Here is a 15,431-nt window from a genome sequence, read left to right as displayed (position 1 = left end):
CAGAGATGACTCACGGTTTAGAGGATCCAGCTTCAGGTCCCAACCCCACATGCTGGCTGTCAGCTATGCATGACTCCCCTTCCAGGTTTACAGGCTCCAGGTGCACATACATACATACAGGCAAACCCCATACAGATAAAATAAAAATGAATGGATGGAAGAATGAATCTTTTTAAAAAAAAATATGCCTTTGAAACAGCCCAAAAGTAGTGTCAAGACAAGTCCTGAAGTGTCCTGCCCCAAGCTGCCTTTGCCTTTCTCTGAGTGTGCCTTTATTTGTATCTGCCTTGGGCTTTAATGGCTTTACCAGCATCATGTATTCGAACATTTACTAAACACTTGAAGCTGCAAGAAGGGAGCAGTGTGCCTTGCTTCTGAGAAATGGGGATGGTGCTATTCAGAGATCAGATCATCTCCTGTCTAAAAGAAGCTAAAGTGAAGTCTTGCGGTTCAGGTGAGGCTTCTGCTGTAGCCAGTGTCCTGTCTGTCCTTCCTGTTAAATCAGATTGCAGGTGTGCTCTGTGTGTGACTGCTCGGCACAGTCAGCTGCAGTTTTCAGATGTCTGTCTGATGCTGTTGAAGATCACCAAGTGTGCTCCTGCTCTTTAGGACAGACATCAGAGAGACATCCAAATGAAATTCTTTTTGGCAAATAACACGACTCCTTCGTTATGTACTTTTTCGGGATACCAGGGAATTGTAGCTTTCTTTCAGTTGTGATTAGGAAAATTAAGGAATGTGGAGGTGTTTTTACGTACAACTTTTGTTGTAAGAGCTGCGGGCTGGCGTTCCTGCCACCCAGCTCCCGGCCACCTGGCTAGCTTATGCCCCGGAATAACAACACACAAATTGTATTCTTTTTTTTTTTTTTAAATATTTATTTATTTATTATGTATACAATATTCTGTCTGTGTGCCTGAAGGCCAGAAGAGGGCGCCAGACCTCCCTACAGATGGTTGTGAGCCACCATGTGGTTGCTGGGAATTGAACTCAGGACCCCTGGAAGAGCAGGCAATGCTCTTAACCACTGAGCCATCTCTCCAGCCCCAAATTGTATTCTTTTAAACACTGCTTGGCTCATTATATCTAGCCTCTTCTTGGCTAATTCTCACGTATTATTTTAGCCCATTTCTAATAATCTTTGTAGTACCCCAAAGTGCACTTACCGGGAAGATTCTAGCCTACGTCCATCCTGGGTCGGAGCTTCATCTTGTCTGCCTCTGAGAGGAGCTGCCCTGCATCTGAGCTTACTTCCTCTTCCTCCCAGCATTCTGTTCTGTTTACTCCACCCACCTATGTTCTAACCTATGAGGCCAAGCAGTTTTTTTTATTAATTAACCAATGACTTTCCTCCATCACACTTTGTTTTTACCATTTATAGACTTGGATTTGGGGGATCCTCTTTAATATTTCTTTCTTTCTTTTGGTGTTTCGAGACACGGTTTCTCCGTAGCTTTGGAGCCTGTCCTGGAACTAACTAGCTCTTATAGACCAGGCTGGGCTTGAACTCACAGAGATCTGACTGCCTTCACCTCCCGAGTGCTGGGATTACATGCTTGTGCTACCATTGCCCAGCTGACTTTCTAAGAGTGTCTCTAAGGCAGTGGAGTCTTACATTGTCCAGGCTGCCATGGAATTTCTGTGCTGAGTGGTCCTCTTGTCTCAAGGAACTGAGTGTGCAGGAGAGCACTCCTGCACCAGTGTGTGTGTGTGGGGGGGAGTACCTGCAATGTAGGGGAAAGGTCATGAGTTTAAGTTCTGCTTTTCCGTTCTTTACTCTTTCTCCCTAGAGGAGTACAAATGTGAACAAGGTAAATGGAAAAAGGAAATATGTATTTTGACAAATCTGTTCTCCTGTTCTGTGCTTTTTCTTTTAGGAGGGGACACGGTATTTTAAGTTGTGTTTCTTGGAAATTTTTTTAAACAGCTAATCTTTCTTTAATGTTTATTTTAGCTTCTCGCTCCAGACATTCGGCATGAAAGAAATGTGATTTTACAGTGTGTTCGCTACATCATCAAAAAAGACTTTTTTGGACTCAATATTAATTCTGTGAAAACTGAGGCTGAGTAGATGCCTCGTGGTTCCGCACATGGAAGAGAAGCATGGAAGAGAGTGCTACCCTCCAGTAAGCAGAGTAAACCCACAGCTTTAAAGATCGGAACAGTGGTAAGACTGTAAGCCTCATGGGATATCATGTTGGATTTTAAGTCTGTCCTTTGGCTTTATGTAAATAAATGCACAGCTGGTCTTTTTAAGGGTGTGTCTCTGTTATTGGGGTGGTAACCTGTAGATTTTGCTGTCTCAACTGCTGGCTCCAAAATAGATGCACAGAGACTTAATATTGATATAAATGCTCAGCCAATGGCTCAGGCTTATTCCTAGCCAACTCTTACGTTTGGATTAACCCCTGTTTCTTACCTACCCTCTACCATGTGGCTCATGGCTTGTCTCCCTAGGTGGCTGACTGATGTCTCCTCTGACACCACCCTTCCTTTATCCCATCATTCTCAGTTTGGCTTTCCCACCTAATTTTATCCTGCCTAACTATTGGCCAGTCAGCTTATTTATTGAACCGATCATAGCGACATATATTCACACAGTGTACAGAAGGATTATTCCACAGCAGTAACCATGCAGGGCGTCTTAGCTTTCCGTTCATGACCTCCTTTCCCAAGGAATGTTTGTGTGACCTCAGATGTACGTACGTATACAAGACAGGTATACAAGTCAAAGATAGAAAGACATAAAGGAAATTAATTTAGAACAGTTTTTTGGTGTGTATATAATTTCATCATTCGTTAGAGAGAAATGAACTTGCATATTAATGAGGTGGGTATGTCTGTTTTTATATAAGAATTACATCTTGGCTGAGTATTTTCCGCACGATGTACAACATCTTCATCATTTTCCAGAGTTAATTGATATTTTGATTTTGTAATTGTTAATGCTGAAAATGCTACTTTGCATAAGTATGTAGTACAAAATGACGAAATTATGTAGAGTACCATTTCAGAAATTGTTGGAAATTCTGTCTTGCTCTCAAGCCAGAATCCTTGTAAGGATTTTTATGAAGCTCAAATCAGCAATGCAAACAACAGTTTTTAAAATCAAACGCCATGCAATCTAATGATATACTAATTTGATAGGAACTTATGGAGCATAACAGCAGAAATATATTAAACGTCTTTGTTTTCTGTAACTAAACCATAGGAGCAGAAAAGTGTATGCATAGTGAGAGGCACTGCAGTTCACAACCCCACGGCCGTCTGGAATCTGAGCTGAGGTTTAAGGTGACGATTATTATGGTATGAGGGTAGGGACAGTGCAAGATGTGTGTTCAGGATTAAAACCACAGTGAGGTCATACGATGCAGCACTGGCATGTGCAGCCAGACACTGGATTCATTGCATGTGGGATTTTGAACCGATTTCTGTTCCTTTGTACCTTTTCCGGCTGCCACACTCAGTTACGTACACCCACGGTTGAAGGAAGACTGCGGGTAGTCTTAATTAAGAACTGAAGACACTGGGTAGTAACAGGCAACACTTTTTTAAATGCTAATTTAGTCAGATATAACTAGGAAGATATATTTTGTTTTATGGCAAAAGATAATTTTTGTTTGGTTGGTTGGTTGGTTGACTTTTTGAGCAGGTTTTTTCTGTGTAACTGCTCTGGCTGTCTTGTAGACCAGGCTGGCATAGAACCTACAGAGATCCACCTTCCTCTGCTTTCTGTGTGCTGGGACTAAAGGTTTATGACACCACTGCTCGGCTGAAAGTTGTTTTTTATAGCGGCAAAATGGCTCAGTAGGTAAACGCCCTGTCACACAGGCCCGAAGCCCTGAGCTCTCTCTGGAGCCTACACAAAAATAGGGGGAACCAACTCCAGGCTTGTCTTCTTGACCTTCGTTATTGCTCTGTCTCTCACACACACAATAATAAAATTTCAAAAATGTCAAGTTAATATAATCAGGAAGTCTATGAATTAAAAAAAATTTTATATCAGCTCCACTTACAGAGCTTAGGTATTGAAAGTTAGAAAACCATAATGATGGTCTAAATGAAATACTGCTGCTTTTTTTTTTTTTTTTAGAAACAGATCACACAAAGGTGATTCCAGCACTTGGGATCCCACACCTATTTTTTTTTTTTTTAAGATTTTATTTTTTATTGTGTATACAAGAGGGCGCCAGATCTCATTCTCATTACAGATGGTTGTGAGCCACCATGTGGTTGCTGGGAATTGAACTCAGGACCTCTGGAAGAACAGTCAGAGTTCTTAATCTCTGAGCCATGTCTCCAGCCCCATGAAATGCTTCTTAAAAGGTTCAAAATCATACTGACCTTTTTCTAACATCCCGTTAGAAACTATATATAAGCCAGGATGGTGACACATACCTAACTCCAGCACGGGCAGAGGCAGGCAGTTGAGTTCAGAGTCCAGCCTGCTCTACAAAGCGAGTTCCAGGACAGCCAAGGCTACACAGAGAAACCCTGTCTCAAAAACTTCTTTCAAGATATACTGTGAAGAGATGGGAGTGTTCATCTCTTTCAGGATACACAATTAAGATTTATTTTCTGGGGGGTGCTGTTGTTGTCTTTTGGGACAGTCTCCCTGTGCATCCTTGACTAGCCTGGAGCTCACAGAGGTGTTCCTGTCTCTGCTTCCCAAGTAAGTGCTGGGATTAAAGGTGTGCACCATACTCAGCTCAGTTTGTATTTTGTAACAGGTGTAGTTAAGACTGAAACCACTATTCTGAGCTCTGTCTTGACTATGTCTGACAGGTTTGCAATGCAGATTCTGTTGTCTGTTCTAAAGAGGATTACAAATTAGTGTCGTCACCCCCGTGTGTGTGTATCTGTGTAGTATGTGAATATGCATGCGTGACTGTATGACTGTGAGTGCTTGACTGCCTGGGGGGTTGGGGGGCCTGCTCAGTCACTCTCTGGAAATGACCTGGCCAGGATGCTCCTGTCTGCTGCACCAAGAACTGGTTTTACAGGGACGCCTGTGTCCACACCCAGGTTTGTGTGTCCATGGTAGGGATTCGAACTCTGGTCTTAATGCTTGTCCAGTAAGCCCTCTGACCTACCGATCCATCTCCCCAGTCCGGTTGCCTTTATTTTTAGCAAGAACTATTTAAAAATATGTTTGAAATTTACAAATGGATAGAAGAATATAGCCTGTATGTTTTTCCTTTGTGGAGTAAATGGTAAATATTTGTGCTTTGCCAGTTCGGGGATACAAAGATTTTTGTATTTTGCTTGATAATTATTTGAGCCCATATTTCTGTAGTTTTGCACATTTAATTAATTTTCTGAGAATATTGTATGAATTGGCAAATTGTACTTTTTATAACTATGAGCTATTTTTTTTGTTGTTGTTGTTTTTTGTTTTTGTTTTTGTTTTTCGAGACAGGGTTTCTCTGTGGCTTTGGAGCCTGTCCTGGAACTAGCTCTGTAGACCAGGCTGGTCTCGAACTCACAGAGATCCGCCTGCCTCTGCCTCCTGAGTGCTGGGATTAAAGGCGTGCGCCACCATCGCCCTGCTGTTGTTTTGTTTTGTTGTTGTTTGCTTCTTTTTTCTTCGCCGGGTTTCTCTGCATAGCCCTGGCTATTCTGGAACTCACTGGAATACTCTTGTCATCGATATCTTCGGTACTTTTTAATCTTTCCCCCCTAATTAGTATATTAAACAGAGTTATTTAAAGGGTATGAGAGTCTATGCCATGTGTGTGGATGCCTATGGAGGCAGAAAAAATTGTCAGACCTCCACAGAATTGGGGTTATGGGTGGTCGTGGGTGCTGGGAACAGAATGTGGGTCCTGGGGAAGGGCAGCCGACCCATCATTCCAGCCCTCAAGCAGCTTTCATCCGCTAGCATTAGCTGAAATTCTTTTTTTTTTTTTTTTTTTTTTTTTTTTAAAGTGTTAGCATTTAATTGGCCTCCCTGAGTGGCTTCAAGCCACCAGAACACAGGTACCTCCAACACCCTTTATCTTCTCTTCAGCTCTTCTGCTGAAAAATTTGGCTTTCACAATGACAGGCTGCTTAGGGAGCTTTCCCTTCCCCAGAACTTTGTAGTAGCCCGATCGCACAACATCAATGATGGGAGCAACTCCAGTCTTGTTCTTGGCAGCGTTGACCCGAGTCTGCTCACTGACCAGCGTCCACAGTTTATCCAGATTGACAGTCGGGCAGAAGCTCTGGTTCCTCTTTAAGTGGTAATGCCTCATCCCAACTTTCCCGAAGTAACCTGGATGATATTTGTCGAAGTTGATCCTGTGATGATGCATGCCTCCAGCGTTCCCGCGTCCTCCTGGATGCTTGCGGTGTTTACCGATGCGGCCATGGCCGTGGCTCACGTGGCCCCGGAGTTTCCGGGTCTTCCTCAGTCTGGATGGCATGGCGGTGGCAGAAAGGAAAGAGGGCTAGCTGAAATTCTTGAAACGTTTAAATCATCCTGTGTTTTTTCTGTCTCATGCTTCCCTGTTTTACCCCCTTGTTCTTTTGCCCACGTTGAGATGTACCCACTTCAGTCACCAGGACTTGCCCAAAGCACAGCCCGCATTCTAATGGAGCTTGGGCAAACTTCACGGCCAGGTTAGATGAATATGGACTCCCCTGTCACCTTCCTATGGCCTCAGCCGCAGAGAGCATCTGGAAGTCAGTGGTGGGCTTCAGTCAGCTTGGCTGTATGCTCTGTTGTGTGCAGCCTTCTGTGGCCTGCACCCGAGGATTGTGAGAGCGGCTTCATTTTATACAAGAGTATTGTGCTTCTTGGCCAGTTTCTTCAGCGCCTTCTAGCAATGTGGGGTACCCACAGCCTTGACCTTGGCACCTGCTGGTCCCTAGGACCCACAGGAGAACATGTGGCAGGCTGTGGACAAGGCTTCCAGGACCCCAGAAGCCCTTGTCCTTCTCAAAGTGGATCTGCAGTTTACTTCCCTAAGGCCTTGACTCCTGTTCTGGTTCCTGGACCACTTTCCTGTGGCCTCCTGCAAGGTTGAGAGGCCTGACTCACACCACAGTTGTGGGGAAGAGCATGTTTCAATTCCAGGATTTTCTTAGAATGCTCAGGTATTGCTTTTTCTTGTTTTTATTGGGGATTTGCCTGAGTTTTATCGGATGTGTATACATTGACAAACGTCTATTGTAGTCCTGGCTGGCCTCAAACCCACTAGGTGGCTAGGGCTGCTTCCACCTCTGAAGGGCTGGGCTTACAGCTAGCACTCACTCTACCCATTGCCATTATCTTTTCTTAGTATTTACTCCGTTCCCACAGCCATCTATCCACTTCAGATTTTCATCTTGACCTCTTCTGGTGTACTCCCAAGATTTTAGTTTAAGGTTAATTTTTTTATTTTGTTTGTTTGTTTTTGAGACAGGTTTTCCTATGTAGCCCTGGCTGCCCTGGGATTTGACATATAGACCAGGCTGGTCTCAAACTCAGAAATCTGCCTGCCTCTGCCTCCCAAATTATGGGAGTAAAAGCATACACCAGCAGACCTTGCAATCTCTTACCTCTTGTGTGTTATAATTTGCATAACTATTTACTGAGTCTTAATGTTTCCTTCTTAATGGCCCTTTCCTTTTGTTCTCTTCTTCTTCTTCCCCCTCTTCCCCTCATCAGGTGCCCCATTTCTCCTCTTCCTCCTTCTGCCCCTCCTCCTCCTCTTTGCCCTTGTTACTTTATCTTTCAACTTAGCACTGGTTTTCTAGCTTATCCTCAAGTAATTAAGTTTGAGGTCTAATATTTTATTTCTGGCTAAAAATCCTTTTCCTTCAGATTTTTGAAGGCAGTTTACTATCTTCTAGTTGCTTACTGTATCCAGTATTGTTTGTCAGACACCAGTCTGATTAGTTATTTATTGATTGATTAATGACCTGTTTTACTGTCATGAAAACGTTTAGGTTTTGTGTGTATGTGTACGTGCGTTTGTACTTGGAGTCCTAACATTACACCAACATGTGTGCATCTACCTGGGTCATTTGTGCATTATTCCTCTACCTTAACCCTTTCTACTGGAGAATTGTACCTTTCATGAAATAAGAGTCTTTTTTTTTTTTTTTTTTTTTTTTTTTCGAGGCAGGGTTTGTCTGTAGTTTTGGTTCCTATCCTGGAACTAACTCTTGTAGACCAGGCTGGCCTCGAACTCACAGAGATCAGCCTGCCTCTGCCTCCCAAGTGGGATTAAAGGCGTGCACCACCACCGCCTGGCCGAAACAAGGGTGTTTTCATTCTGAGGACCAGACTTCCACACACTGCTCAGCTTTGAAGAAGAAAATTTAGGGCTTTCTCAGCTTTCTGGCTGACAGATTCTAGCATGGCCCTGTGGAGGTTTGAATAGGTATGGCTCCCATAGACTTACGTGTTTAAATGTTTGGCCCATAGGGAGTAGCACTGGAAGAAATGTGTCATTGTTGGGGCGGGCATTGAGGTCTCATATGCTCAAGCCATTGCCAGTGTGGGATACAGTTCACTTCCTGTTGCCTGAGGATCAAGATGTAGAACTCTGAACTCCTCTCCAGTACCATGTCTGCCTGTATGCTGCCTTGCCATGATGGACTGAACCTCTGAAACTGTAAGCCAGCTCCAATTAAATGTTTTCCTTTATAAGAGTTGCCAAGGTCGGGCTGGAGAGATGGCTCAGAGGTTAAGAGCATTGACTGCTCTTCCAAAGGTCTTGAGTTCAATTCCCAGCAACCACATGGTGGCTCACAACCATCTGTAGAGGGGTCTGGTGCCCTCTTCTGGCCTGCAGGCATACACACAGACAGAATATTGTATACATAATAAATAAATGAATAGTTAAAAAAAAAAAAAGAGTTGCCAAGGTCATGGCGTCTCTTCATGGCAATAGAAACCCTAGCTAAGACAGAAGAAGTTGGCTCCGGGGACTGGAATGTTACTGTGATAGGATGAACCATGTTTTTGTTTGGAGTAATATGGACTTTGGGACTGTGGTTTAGAAAATGTGGTATTTGAATGCTTTAAGTGGTACTTAATGGGTTATCCTAGTGGGATCATGGAAGACAGTGCTGCTGAGGGTGATTTGAACCACGAGAGCCTGGATCAAGAGGTTTCAGAGGAGAAGAATGTTAGTATGTGGTCTAGAGCCTTGTCTTAGGATATTTTGGTGAAGAAAGTGGCTGGTCTTTGCCCTTGTCCAAAAAGTCTGCATGAGTCTGAAGTGGAATTTTGGATTAATTCTATTGGCAGAGGAAATCTCAAAACAGCCTAGTATTGACGCTATCATATGGTTATTAGTGGTCACTCTTAGGATTTATAGGGCTGGGAAGATGGCTCAGCAGTTAAGAGCTCTGAGTACTCTTCCAGAGAACCCAGGTTCAATTCCCAGCACCCACATGGCAGTTCACAACTGTAACTCCAGTTCCAGATGTTCTGATGCCCTTACACAGACATATATGCAGGCAAAACACATAAATAAAAGGTAAATAAACTTATAATGAAAAGGAGCAAGCTGAGCAAGTAAATACAAAATGTACAGATTTTGGAGAAAAGCACCAGGAAGTAGAATGAAGCTAAATCTTGTATTCAAGGAGATAAACAGATTAAGAAATGGAATAAAGAGAGTAGTAACCTCAGGGCAAGACCCCACCCAGCTATATTTGCAATTTGTGATTAGGGATTAAAGAACAGTATAGTCCCAAGTGTGGTGATGCTTACCTTTAATCCAGCACTCGGGAGACAGAGGCATGTGGACCTCTGTATTCCAGGCCAACTTGCTCTACAGAGTGGGTTCCCGGATAGCCAGGCTTAGGCAGTGGAGGTAACCATTGACAACAGAAAGCCAGTGAAGATGTAATTGAATGAGAGTGTGGAATATTTCTTTACACTGTGTGAATATATGCCACTGTGATTGGTTTAATAATGAATCTGACTGGCCTATAACTAGGCTGAATAAGGTTACGAGGAGAATCAGACTAAGGAGAGGCAGAGAGAAGGAGATGAACTTGCTGTGCTGAAGAAAGGTACCAAGCCACGTGGCAGAGGGTAGATAAGAAATATGAGTTAATTTAAATATGAGTAATAGTTAGCTAGTAAAAAGCTTGAGCTATTGACCAAGCATTCGTAATTAATAAGACGTCTCTGTGTGGTTATTTGGGAACTGGCTGGTGGGACAGAAAACTCCACCTCGTGAGAGGGCCATATTCCAGCCCTAGCAGGCAGCAGCACTTGGCAGCTTTGGCCATGTGGTTCTGGCTTTAGAATCAAGAAGATGCCAGAGACATGGGATACCTGCCGAGGAAAGCTGCCAACAGGGAGTGGAACCAGCCCAAGAGAAGCGTGTAGCAGTCAACAAAGCTGAATGGAGTTTATCCTGCTGATGGCCTCCCAAACCACCAAGAGCTGGGTGAATACCATTGTATTCAGTGGGGTTGTGAACAAGTCTTCCTGGGAACACACTGACTTCTTCATGACCCTAGAAAGAAAATCATCACAATCTACCTGTGGTCTCAGGTCATTCAATACCATATCTACAAAGGTTAGGGCCTGGCAGGAAACCAAAGGTCATTATTGGGAAATTAGCAGAACCTGAGGAGTCAGGTTTTATGTAAATTGTCGAGACCGAGGCAGAAAATTTACTACCCAAAAGAAACCACCATCTAGGATCATCTGGCTCATAGGTCCATCTTGGTCGCCCTAAGAAGACAAACCCCCAAATCCCAATTTTCCCAGAAATTTCTTTGGTAACCATGGGGATAAAGATCTAGGAAGCAGCAGAAGCCAGCCCCTCTGTGTTCGGAAAACCAGGAATATATCAGTTCCTTAACTATTTTTAACATGATATAGGTAAAGACTGCCAGCTATGCTTGGAGCCCAAGTCCCCATATTATGTCGGATTGGAACCAATCAAGCAATAAACTCCACTTCCAATCCTGACAACTATAAATGGGAGCAACCTAAGTTTACCCTGGGACCTCCAAGGAAAGGGTGTCTGCCTAATATCACTACGTGTCTTAGTTAAGGCTTCTGTTGCTGTGAAGAGACACTAAGACCATGATAGCTCTTATAAAGGAAACATTCCATTGGGGTGGCTTACACTTTCAGAGGTTAAGTCCATTGTCATCATGGTGGGAAGCATGGTGGCATGCAGACTAACATGGTGCTGGAGAAGCAGCTGAGAGTGGAGAAGGGGCTACATCTTGATCCCACAAGCACCAGGAAGTGGTCTGCAATACTGGGTGTGCTTGAGCATATGTGAGACCTCAAAGCCTACCTCCACAGTGACACACTTCCTTCAACATACCTACTCCAACAAAGCCACAGCTCCCAATAGTGCCTTGCCTAAGAGTTTATGGGGGCCAGTTACATTCAGACTACCACATTAAGACTCTCCCTATATAGTTCCCCCTAAGTAGATTCTTGTAACCACACAGAAAGTTGACTTCAGAAATGGCAGTCCAGTATATTTTCAGGCTCAAGGGTTTTCCTGGCTTGCTTGCACTAACTGCTTAATCAAATGTGCATCTTAGGAATAATTTGCAGTGGAGGAGACTCCACTTCGTGTATGTCATGCCACGGGTGTTCATCTGTAATGGAGAAGAGGGTGGGACCCATCTAGATCTAATCTAGATTCCCTTGTTGGTAAGAGCGTGCATCATGGCCTACGCAGATGTTGGGACTTTAGCTCCTAATTGTGAAGGATAAAAACTTAAAGGAACTCAGTGCTCAAGTAGACATAGACCTAGGCCATCTGAAGAATTCTGTTCCTCACCTGGAAGCCCAGGGAGACTCCTTAGCGGAGGTTCTTCAGAATCGCAGAATCATGAAACAAGGTCTCTGGAACTGGGAGAAACTTGTTGCTTCTGTGTTAACCAGACAGGGGTAATTAGAGAAAGTTAGCTATGGTCAGAAATAACCTTAAGGGAAGATAAAAGAGACAATAAAACTCTGATTACTGATACCAACCTGATTTTCCTGGTCTCTGGTTAACTATGCTACTTGCTGCCATTGCCAGGCATTGTTTTTGCTTCTCGCCCTGACTATAGGGCCCCTGCTTGCTCGACTGTCTACATAACTGTGTAAAGCAGAGAGTTAGTGCCGAGGGGACAATATAACTGCCCCAAGCTGAGCCCACAATCTGACTTATACCAGTGGGGAATGTAAAAGCACCCAGACCGTAGCACAACTGACACCATGTTATAGGCACTATTCTGAACTTGAAACCCAGAACGGAGGCCCTAACACCTGACAAAATGGGAACAAATACTTAATCCATCAGAGACCTAATCCACAGTTCCAGGAGAGTTCCCAAATGCACAAAGCTTGCTTTTTGGCTTCTATAGTGCTGTTTCTTGCTAACTGAAGTGTGACAAGCAGCGTATGGTTTTGGTTCATAAATGACAAGAGTTGTATGAAGCAATTACTTATATAGTCCTATTGTTAAATAAAACTTGGCAGTCAGAAATTGGAAACAAAACATGATAAATCCAAAGAGTGGTAGAGAAAACAATTGACGGACCCTACTCTCCACATTTCCTGATCAAAAAAAGATCACGCGTCTTTCTAAGCCCCTCCCTGCTGCTTCTTGTGTCCTTCTATCTCAGCCCTCCTAAACCTCTATGGCTAATCCCAGTTAGCCAATCATTGACTCCACCCTTTGATTCAAGTTAAACTTTATTGGCAGTCTTGGGGTGTCATTGTGAACAAGTATCTCTCAACAACTTTAAGGCTTGGTGCTACATGGTTTAGGCAAGTTTCCCAGACAGCTGCTGGCCAGCAATACTTTCTTCTGACTTTGTTTGTTTGTTTGTCTTTTCAAAACAGGGTCATCTCACTATGTAGCTCTAGCTGACCTGGAACTCACTGTGTGGACCTGGCTGGCCTTGAACTTACAGAGATCTGCCTACCTCTGCCTCACACTTAAAGGTGTGCACCATTTACACTGCTCTCAGAGTGTCTGTGTGATGGCCTCTGGTGGGATTTCCTCGCAACATGAAGAGAATGGGCATTTCATAAAGAATTGTTAGCCCCTGGGCTAGCGAAGCCATGGGTTCCGGTCTCAGCACCACATAAACTGGCCCTGGGGAGACTGAGGCAGCAGGATTAGAAGTTCATGACAGGCAAGCTGTACATCTATCTCGGCTGCTGCCCAGAGGAGGATGAAGCAGGAGAATCATACCATTTATAAGCAGCCACACGGCAGGAAAGGCCTTGGAGGGGACAGATAGCTTCAGAATAAACGAGTATAAAAGCCCAAAGTACTAGAGAAAGCATACTTAGTTACTGGTCAGATCCCAAAAGAAACAGAAAAGAAGAAAAAGGGAAAGTTACAAATGTCTGAGTCAGGCTCCATAGCTAACTGTACCAGGGTTGAATTTTCTGGGAAGGAAAAATAATTATTAAAGAGACAATTAATCCCCCCCCCATGTCTCTATCATGGCTAAAGGTGAAGCAGTCTTCCTGAAGGATGGTCTCTTAGAGTGGTGGTTGTCCTACCTAACTGGATTAACAAGCAGGGTAGATTGGAATGTTAGGTATATACCCAGGCTAGAGAGATAGTGTTCCCTAATGGACCTCCACAAAACCCGGATTAAGGCTACTGTAACCTTCTTCTCTCTGAAGAGGTAACTACAGCTGCAGGAGGTGAGCTGAAATTGGGAAATAGAGGCAGCCCACCTTTACCGTGGCAGTCTAGAGATCCAGTTCTAAAGCGGCCACTAGAAGGATGAGAAGTGGCGAGGTGAGGTGTGACTGGCCCTTCAGTCACACCCTCAAGTACAGCTTCTGGGCAAGGGTGATTTGCAGATAGAAAAGCAGAGAACCAAAGACATTCGTGCTCCTGCTGACGTCCAGGTCCCTGCCCCTCAGCTGCCTAATCCATTTATAATTTCTCCTCTCATCACAGCGGGAGCACACAGCTCTGAACAGCCATTGGAATCTGTGGGCAGAGTGTGGATGCGCTGGGAGTGGAGAATGAGTACATAATTATCCAGATACTTCACTGTGCGTGGTTTGATAGGGGTTTTAATTCCAGTGATTTCTCAGGCTCATCCTCAGATATTTGTTCAGATTTTCATAATTTTTTAAAGATTTATTTATTTTGCATGCAGTGTTCTGTCTGCATGTATGCCTGCAGGCCAGAAAAGGGCACCAGATCTCATTACAGATGGTTATGAGCCACCATGTGGTTGCTGGGAATTGAACTCAGGACCTCTGGAAAAGCAACCTCTTAAGCCCTGAGCCATCTCTCCAGCCCCCAGATTTTCATCTTAGTGCCCTTCATTCTTGGGAAAAAAAAAAAAAAAACTTGCTCATAATCATAGTAGGTGCTGCCCAAAAGTGACGATGGGGCGAGGAAAGTGTGATTGTAGTGACGGATTTCCGTCTTCGGGGAGATAGGACTTCATGTCCAGGAAGAAGCCAGGAGCAAGTTTCTCTTCAAGTTGAAGGGTAGACTAGCTCTGTGCATTCCCTTGGAAAATTAGCAAGCCAACTGGACATGCTGTTAAACTTCGTTTTAAATATTTATGTTGGTGCCCAAAGACGAATGTACCTCTCAGCCTTGGTGAGAGAAGGCTGAGTGGGCAGGTCAAAGTGGGGTTAGACTGGATAGAGTACTGGGAAGAAGTGAGTGCTGAGTGCCTGGTCCCAACAGCAGTCTGATGACCACCGACTCTAGGCCCAGCGAACTTTGGGGAAGGAGGTAGGGCTGTGAGCATAGAGGGTGGAGGAAGTGCGGTGGGCGGAGTTTTGTGGCTGTGACGTGGAGGTTACACTCAGAACACAGGGCAGTTATAACCACCTGCGTGGAGAGAGGGAGGGATGAGGGAGGGAGGGAGCGAGCGAGCGAGCGAGCGAGCAAACCCAGCCACCTCTGTGGTAGTTCACAACCATCTGTAACTTCAGTTTCAGGGGATCTGATACCCTCGTCTGACCTCCTAGGACACCAGCACACATGCAGTGAACATACATACATACAGGCAAAACACACAAGTCTGGAAGAAAACATTTCCCAAGGAAGGAGAATGAGGGGGAGGAGAAGGGGATTGGTGGGGTGCAGGGGACTGGGAGGGTGATCCGTGAGAATGTAACCATGGTACATTGTGTGCAAGTATGAGGTCAAAATTTTCAAAATTAAATTAAAAACTTGCGAAGCTATTTATGTCAACAGAACATGGAGCTGCAAAGATACTAAACTATTATTTTTCCAGAAATGTTGAAGTGTTTTTAAATTCTTGTGTCAAATTGAAAAGCAAGCCTACATGTTTTCTCTGTTCACAGGGCTGTGTGTAGACAAGTGTCCAAATGCATAAGACTGTTTGCACTCGCAAGCCTCACTCAGGGCTGGGCATGGCTTCACTGTCATTTGGAATATTGTTATGGTTTGGAACATTGAATTGCTAAGATGATTTTCACTTTGAAGACACATGTTCAACTCATTTAAATAAGTGGTTAATGT

The 15,431-nt window shown here is 44.1% G+C and overlaps 2 protein-coding genes across 2 annotated transcripts in view; one reads left to right on the top strand and one right to left on the bottom strand.

Moving 5' to 3' along the window:
- The window catches only part of Nufip1 (nuclear FMR1 interacting protein 1), a 30,642-nt gene extending 28,402 nt beyond the window's left edge, over window positions 1-2,240 (top strand). Inside the window, exon 10 of the mRNA XM_057786352.1 lies at window positions 1,955-2,240. Coding sequence (XP_057642335.1) covers window positions 1,955-2,071 — 117 coding nt within the window. The 3' untranslated portion in view covers window positions 2,072-2,240. The remainder of the gene's footprint in view (window positions 1-1,954) is intronic.
- Window positions 2,241-5,960: 3,720 nt separating this feature from the next.
- LOC130885206 (60S ribosomal protein L27a-like) lies at window positions 5,961-6,425 on the bottom strand. Its single transcript, XM_057786651.1, has one exon. The coding sequence runs from the start codon at window positions 6,405-6,407 to the stop codon at window positions 5,961-5,963; it is 447 nt and encodes a 148-aa protein (XP_057642634.1). The 5' UTR covers window positions 6,408-6,425.
- Window positions 6,426-15,431: the final 9,006 nt, after the last annotated feature.

Source organism: Chionomys nivalis, chromosome 12 (assembly GCF_950005125.1).
Source record: "Chionomys nivalis chromosome 12, mChiNiv1.1, whole genome shotgun sequence".
NCBI classification, from domain to species: domain Eukaryota; kingdom Metazoa; phylum Chordata; class Mammalia; order Rodentia; family Cricetidae; genus Chionomys; species Chionomys nivalis.
Note: the sequence above shows the minus strand (reverse complement) of the source record. Positions and strands in the feature narration are given on the sequence as shown.

What these genes read in the sequence shown, in the direction of transcription:
- LOC130885206 (XM_057786651.1), bottom strand. Translation starts at nt 6,407, where the DNA reads ATGCCATCCAGACTGAGGAAGACCCGGAAACTCCGGGGCCACGTGAGC.